General features: G+C 38.4%; 1 protein-coding gene across 1 annotated transcript in view; it reads left to right on the top strand.

The window, feature by feature from the left end:
• The window catches only part of rem2 (RAS (RAD and GEM)-like GTP binding 2), a 38,003-nt gene extending 31,925 nt beyond the window's left edge, over positions 1 to 6,078 (top strand). The window contains exon 5 of the mRNA XM_041993721.1: positions 4,533 to 6,078. Coding sequence (XP_041849655.1) covers positions 4,533 to 4,861 — 329 coding nt within the window. The 3' untranslated portion in view covers positions 4,862 to 6,078. The remainder of the gene's footprint in view (positions 1 to 4,532) is intronic.
• Positions 6,079 to 7,633: the final 1,555 nt, after the last annotated feature.

A 7,633-nucleotide genomic window follows, 5' to 3' on the forward strand; every position in this document is an offset into this window, starting at 1 on the left:
TGGTTTCCTTCTAATGGGTCTCTGGATCTTTCTGCTCCTCTTTCCTTTTGTTTTGTGCTCTCCAGTTTCCCCAAACATTTTTACAGATCTTTCAATCAGCTGTCATTGCTGTTAGTGTTATTTCTACTGTTGATCTGGTTTGAGATTTGCTTTGTTTCCCCCACGCTTACATCACCCGCCATCAGCCCTCTGTGTGGTTAGATTATTGTACCCAGATCAAATTTAGCTTTTTTTTTATTCTCTGCAGGGTATATTGTACACTTGCACTGTGTAAATACAGCCACAGGGTAAGAAAGAAAAACAAAACAAAAAAACAGGCAAACAGCTTCCCACAAATCAAATATAACGATGTAACTGGGGATAAAAAATATATATATAAAAGAGGATTTTCAGTCATGGTTGCCTTTGGTTTTCCTCATGATATTGATGTCCATCTACAAGCCTGTTCTGGCGCTCTCAGCCATATCACATGGTCTTTATTAGGTCAGCTGTCTTGGCAGTGGTTTTGTAACATGGAAGCTCTGTGGTTAGTTTGCCCATTCCCGTGCTAGAAGATCCATCTGTGACAATAAAGCAAACTGAAAAATAACCTTCATTTTAAAGCATCAGAAAACATCCTGAAGAGGGCATTGAGTTAAGATACTTATGCCAAATCATATGAGAAAATGCTATTTTATATTTTTTTGTCATTGCAGACAGAGGGGAGACTGGAGCCAATCCATTGACTTGATACACTGATACAATGAAACCTCAATATAGACACAGTCCATGTTTTTCATGTAGAAGTCTGAACTCAGAAATTAAATTATATTCTGATGTTTAATTAATAGTTTGTGATTTGATATGAATGGAGATGATTGTGTTAAATCAGCATGTGATGTAGTTTCCCCTCAATTGCTGGCTCTTGCATCAAATCTAATGGAAATCACATTGTGGCAGAATTTATTGTATCAGCAAGCATCAAATCATTATTTAATCATTACTGAATCAATAGATTATATCTTGATCAAACTTGTGATTTGCAAATATACAACCTTTAGTGGCAACTGCATCTAAAGTGTCAATTTGGCATCAGTGAAGCCTGAGAATACACTTCTAGTGTTTACAAGTTTGTGCACACTTTGCCAATGGGAAATTACTGGTATTGAGTTTTTAATTACAAGATAAATCACGTTGTGCTTGGTTCAGGGGTCTTACTTAACATCTTCAAGATCACTGGGGGTTTTGTTTGCCCCCTACAAATTTGGAAGCTCTATCCAGTCTGAGGTCTCAGATGTGCCCCTCTTGGAGTCCCAAGTTTACTACACAAGTATGTAAACAATTAGGCTCATGATTGGGCCAGTTGCCCACATGAATGTGAAGTTAGAAAGCAGGTATTTTATCAGCTTCAACTGTGACAGCTGTGTGGTACAAGGGATTTATTTTAGTCCTAACCATGATGTCATATTTCCTTTCTGCTTCCTGTAGGTACTTTAAAAGGTTGCATTTAATGGTATCACCAAACTAACCTTTTGTTTTTTTTTTGTTTGTTATCTAAAATATGCTCAAACTTTTAAAGTGCATTAAACACAATTGGTACAAAAAAACTAATCTGATACAAAATGTAATACATGCAATCATTCTTATGTGTACCTTTCTCCAAAAGAGAGTATTTGTAATCCCCTAATGTGCTAGCAGCATATTGCTAACATAATAATAGAGGTGAAAGGCAGTTAATAGGAAGTCTATTCAGATTAAAAATACATGCATGTGTTTACCCTCATACTCTGTTTCCTGTTTTTTTTTTTTTTTGTTTTTTTTTTTTGTTTTTCTAAACTCCCATTTGAGTGCTTTAACAGAATATTCATTTTCTGGACTAACAGCAAAATAAATAAATAAAGTTCTTTATTTGTCTCACACGTATTTTATCTGTCGCTGTACTTCTCCATCCATCTATTATCTGTACCACTTCTTCCAGTGAAGGGTCACAGGGAAGCTGGAGCCAATCCCAGCATTTAGCAGTTGAAAGGCAGGGTACACCCTAGACAGGTCACCCGTCTATCACATGTAGTCATCTTAAGTATACACTTTTCATACAGTCATTTTACAGCTCTGTGATTTAAGGTAAAAGCTGAGGTGCAGCTGAAAAAGAAAAAAAAAACATTTGCGATGACAATGATGGCCATTTGTTACAGAATGATCCATATCTGTCAGCTTCCCTTATCATTCCCGGTTTGTTTGACCAGGCACAAACAGCTGCTTTTAGCTGTAATAGTGAGCCTCATCAACAACAAGCTCAGTCACCTGTCCTTATCCATGAGACTCACATTGAGGTGGAAACCATTTTCCCCATTTGAGCGGCAGCAAAGAGATTCGAGCTTATGCAACACAGCTGGAGGCAGCATTAACCCCATGCAGTCATGGCTGTCTCTCTCTCTCTCTCTCTAGGCTTTTAAGTTCACTTGTGTTGGTTGATATACAGTATTTGGCAGGTGCACCGATTATTAATTAGGGCCCTCTGGTACTGTTTTTGCTTAGTTTGGCTTAAAAGCAATGATCTGTCTGTGGCATGTTTGGGAAATGCAGAAGAAGTGTATAAAAATCTGAAATATCAAAAACAATCATGCCATAGTAGTAGCCCTTCCTGTTCTTATGCAAACCCCTTTAAAATTGTTTGTTTTTTGCTTTACCCCCATAATAAATATTCTTAATTTAAATGTAAATAAATGCAATACTGAAATGTAATCCTGACACAATTATTTTCACCCTCGTTCATTTTTAGCAGCCTTAGCCACAAGTTTCTTGCTGCACCTGTATTCTGGTAGTTTCTGCTGCTCCTCCAGTGCCGTTCAGACCCTTTTTCTTTTTTATAAGTATTCTTTTGTGCTGCTGCACCATGCGTTTCAAGTACAAGCACTTGACTATTCAGGGCTCTAAATTAGCACCCACGACCCACCAAATGTGGGTTAAAATAACTTTGGCTGATATATAAGGAAAACTTACTGGCCAGTTTGGGAGGGAGATAAATTAAGCAAATCATTTCAGTTATTTGTCCTGGCAGTGTTAGCACTACATTTCCCATTACCACTATTGGATGAGGTATCATGCATCTACTGGCTGCGTGCTTTGGTGTTTCCCAGCTATTGTCTATCTGAACAAAATGCAGCTAAATGAGGAGTGAATTTAAGAAAAATCAAAAAATGGTAAAATGTGGTGGTTGGATGGTATAAAGAACGACGCTGATTAGAGGAACGGAAAGGAAGTAGGGGTTTTAATTAATGTAAAAACAATCTATGAAGCAAAGGTTTAAAGAAGAATATTTCAAATGTGTTAAGAAGAAAAGTTTCTTTGTTCCTTGCTGGAAAAGAGAATGTTAAGAGCTTATTGTTATTGTTTAACATTTTCATGAAAAAATGCATTCAGTTACACTTTAAAATCAGTAAATTCTGATTAACTGGAAACTTTAGGAATCTATTAACTATATTGGCTGGTGAGTTATTTTAAAACACTGCTACTTATACTTGCTAAATGACCCAAGACTTTTACCTTAGACCTGGCTTAACAATGCCTTGTTAATCTTTATTTCATCATTCCTTTAATAAATTCAAAGACTCCAGTACCAGAAGCAAAAACAAGCACGATAGAAACACCACCATACTTTATTAAACAGCATTCATTTTCTACATGAGATTGATTTAATCATTCCCGAAGTGGTCTTCTTTTGGATGTTTTTGTCTATAAGACATTATCCCAGGAAGCTTATCGGTTAATGTTTTACCAAACCAGAGTCTAGCTGTCTTAACAGCACCAATCTTAAGACTGGACTCATGCAGGCCCATTTGGCTCAAAGCATCACATCAAATTCAGGCACGGTACACCCTGTGTGGTTCACAGCCCATCAAATTTAAGATGAGCTCATATTTTTATTAATATAGTAAAATGTCTCATTTTCAGCTATTTAAATGATTTATGATTTGTTCGTTTTAGCATTGCTTTCTTGGAATTAAGATTGTACATCCTTTTATGAAGATTTGTTTGTGAAACCAACACATGATCAAGAATGAAAATGGTCTTTCTAAATTTAAAAGAGTTGTTTTTTTGTATAATTCAGTTTTTCTTTATTAAAGTATAAAGTAGTACATAATACCAGAAAAATATTTCAACCTTTATGGCTTTCTCTTCCTCGGATTTTAGGAAGTATTTCGTATTCTCAGTAAACAAAGAGGAAAGTCCAATATCTAAAGTAAAATTTAATTAACTGACTCAAATTCATCACAATTCAGGTCAGACAGGTGTGAAAACACTTTATAGGCTAATAGTCTCTCCCAAATGGTCGTGAGTGAGCACTCGGTGTAGAGATTTTATCTAGTGGGGATATACAATACAGTGCAGCTGGATCGTTTATGCTGCTTTCATGATCTAATGTCCGTAAATTTCAACTCACTGCCTCTAATTGCTGTTTGCAGCTGCCTCTCTGAGAAGTCTTGGTTTCTAAAAAAAAAAAAAAAAAGATATATCTTCCTCTCTCTCTCTCTCTCTCTCTCTCTCAACAGAGGCCCAATCCAGTGCCATGATGTTCGACTGCCTCTACCTGGAGCTCTCAGCCTCCTTAGACCATGGCACGAATGAGCTTCTGGAGGCGGCAGTGAGGATGGCGAGGGGAGACTGCGTGGGCCCAGGGTGGACGGACGGCGACCCAGCGGCGGGACGCAGGGAGAGTTTAACAAGCCGCGCCAAGCGCTTCCTGGCTGGTTTGGTACCACGCTCATATGGCCGAGACCGTGACCGAGATCGGGGCCGCTACAGGGAAATGAGCCGCCACCGGGGCAGCAAGATTCTCCGGCAGAAATCCCGCTCCTGCCATGACCTCAGTGCACTGTGACACACACAGAAATGTGTTCACACAGGGAAAGAAACACACGCCACATTAACACAAACACACACTGATTTGAAATGAGGGAGTAGAGAGGTGTAAAAGATGGAGTACAAATAAAGGATTAAGATAAAGATGAATCAGTGGAGAAACAAGATGGTAGAATATTATTAGAGGGTGGAAGGACAGAAATTTTTCTATGGCAGATAATGGCAGTAAAAGTTAGAGAAAGTCATAGAGCACACTGCCTGGGTTACACTGAACCTATTGGTGAAGGCCATTTTTTTAGACACTGAGATAAAAACTGATAAGGAGGTGGGCTGAATCAGCGAGCACTTGTAACCTGAAGAGATCAGGAGATAGAAAATCAGCAGTCGCTTCAAGCTGATTTCAAGCTTAATGAGAGGGAGGATGGGGTCACAAACAAACACATAACCGAGTAGCACGCACTAATAATGTAGAGACTGATAGCAATTTAATGTATATCTGTTATAGAACCTCTTTTATAGCATGCAGAGTAGACGAAAGAAGACATGACCCTGTAGGTTTTACAGTTACAGTACATGGTCCTTGATTTATAGTACCTCAGTGGCTAATAGCTAATGCACAATCTCCCTTGTGTTTCAAGCAATGTCATCTCATAGGCAAAGCTATTTATTTATCTAAAACATGTTTGCGCTGCACCTACCTTTTATGTCCCATGCTGATTTTAAGGATTACTTGGTAATATCACCAGTGGCATACAGTATGTTTGTCTATTTTATACAAGGTTAAAACATCAGCACTCAAGCCATATTCCTGCTGAATGCACCATGAGCAATCAGCACAGTGAACCCTTTACTCCAGGATGTGAAGCAAAGGATAAAAAAGACGATGACAGAGAAGGCAAGACTGAACTCCTCTTCAAACGGAGCTGAGTCACAGACTGCAGGGATGCTCCTGAAGCGAAGGACAAACAAGATAAAAAAAAAAAACCTAATCTACCTGTGGCTGTTTGATGTTTTCTTTTTTTTCTTGTCACCCACTGGAATTATTATGTGTGTTCAGACTGAATTCTGTGGGGGCTGGCCACACTGGTGACCCAACCAAAAGAGTACGTTTGGGAAATGTTTGGATGCTTGTCAAGCCTGCTGTTGTCACTAACACATCCTCACTGGTTTGTAATTGTCCATCTAACACTGTCATCTTTACCACTGAGAATAAATGCTTTTTTTGTTTGACATCTTTATGGGTGTTTTGTCATCATTGGATGAAATTAAAGTATAATTACTTCCACCTAACCATGTGGAGGGAAGGTATGATAGACCATCAGATGACTCACAAGGCCCCTCAGGATGCTTGTTCCAGTTAGGCCTGAGCAGCACAAAGATGCTGTGTCAACACTGTGTGGATGGATCTAAATCTAAGGTTGAAAATAGACTCTATCAGGGGAGAATATGAGCCATGTGCTCCTGACTTCATGATGAGGGAGACTTATATTTTGAGAGATGCAATAAATTACTTATTAAGTTACGGAAATACAAAAACTTGTTTGTGTTTGAAGCAGATTCTCTATCTCCCCCGTTACCACCCATTCTCTTCTCTGACATACCCGCATGCATGACATCATGATCTTCTTTGACTACCTTCTGTGAATCTAAGGTGCGAGCTTAATTTCAACTGATTTTAACCTAAGTGTTGTTCACAAAGTAACAATCAGCTAATACTTTCATCTGTGTAAACATTTAGCTATTATTTTTAGCCACATTTCCGTTACTTTTGGCAAAGTATTTGTTGTTTTCAGCTTACAGTTTTAATCACTACTTTTAACTTTAAAATGTAACTTAGAAACATCCCCTGTTCACTGTTCTATTTCCAAACTTTAACTTTGTGCAACAGTTTGAACCATTAGCCATTATTATAGCTTTTTGGTACCAGTCAGAAGTTTAAAAACACTTTTCCATTAAGTCCAAGCTTTGACCGTCTCCTTTTAGCTTTAGCTCCTTTTAGTTTTGACACTTTTAGCTGTTTTAAATGTTTTTTTTTAGCTGTTTTAGTCACTACTTTGAGCTTTTGGCTACAACTTTCAGCTACCTATACATATTTTAAAACGTTCACTTTCTGAATGAACAATTCTGCCATTGTTTTTTATAGCTGCATTTCTCCTTAAAGCCTGTACATTTGTTTTTTTCTCTCAGAGCCTAAAGAAAAGAATTGTTTGTTTTTTTTGCAGCGTGTTTTTTAATTATCATCTCGATAGAACATTTTCTTTGTGTGGTGCTCGTGAACTTTTGTGTGATTGGTTGGGAATGAGCTGCATGGTGGTGTGGTACGTAACAGCGCAGCCTCACAGCAAGGACACTGTTTCAAGTTTGTGTGTTCTTCTTGCATGAATGGGTTTCCTCCAGATACTCCGGCTTCCTCCCACTGTTTAAAGACATGCATGTTAGGTTAATTGGTTACTTTGGAATTCTCCCTTGCAGTTAGTGTGAGCTTGAGTGGTTTGTGTCTCTGTTGGCCTTGTGATGGACTGGTGACCAGTCCAGGATGTATCATGCCTCTCGCCTGCTAATTGCTGGGATAGGCTCCAGCTTCCCTGTGACCATGAATTGAAATATGCCGTATAGAAAATTAATTAATAAATAGAAATCTGAAGTGGTATGTGGTTAATGCGGAAAAGCTGGAAGGTAAAATTTGTCACAAAAATCTAACAACACATCATATAAAGCATGTAAAGGCACGGACACTGCCCCACACAAACCCCCACCTGGCCAAGCACAGCAAACAAGGTTTTCCATGAAG

The sequence above is a fragment of the Melanotaenia boesemani genome, chromosome 8 (assembly GCF_017639745.1).
Source record: "Melanotaenia boesemani isolate fMelBoe1 chromosome 8, fMelBoe1.pri, whole genome shotgun sequence".
Classification (NCBI taxonomy): domain Eukaryota; kingdom Metazoa; phylum Chordata; class Actinopteri; order Atheriniformes; family Melanotaeniidae; genus Melanotaenia; species Melanotaenia boesemani.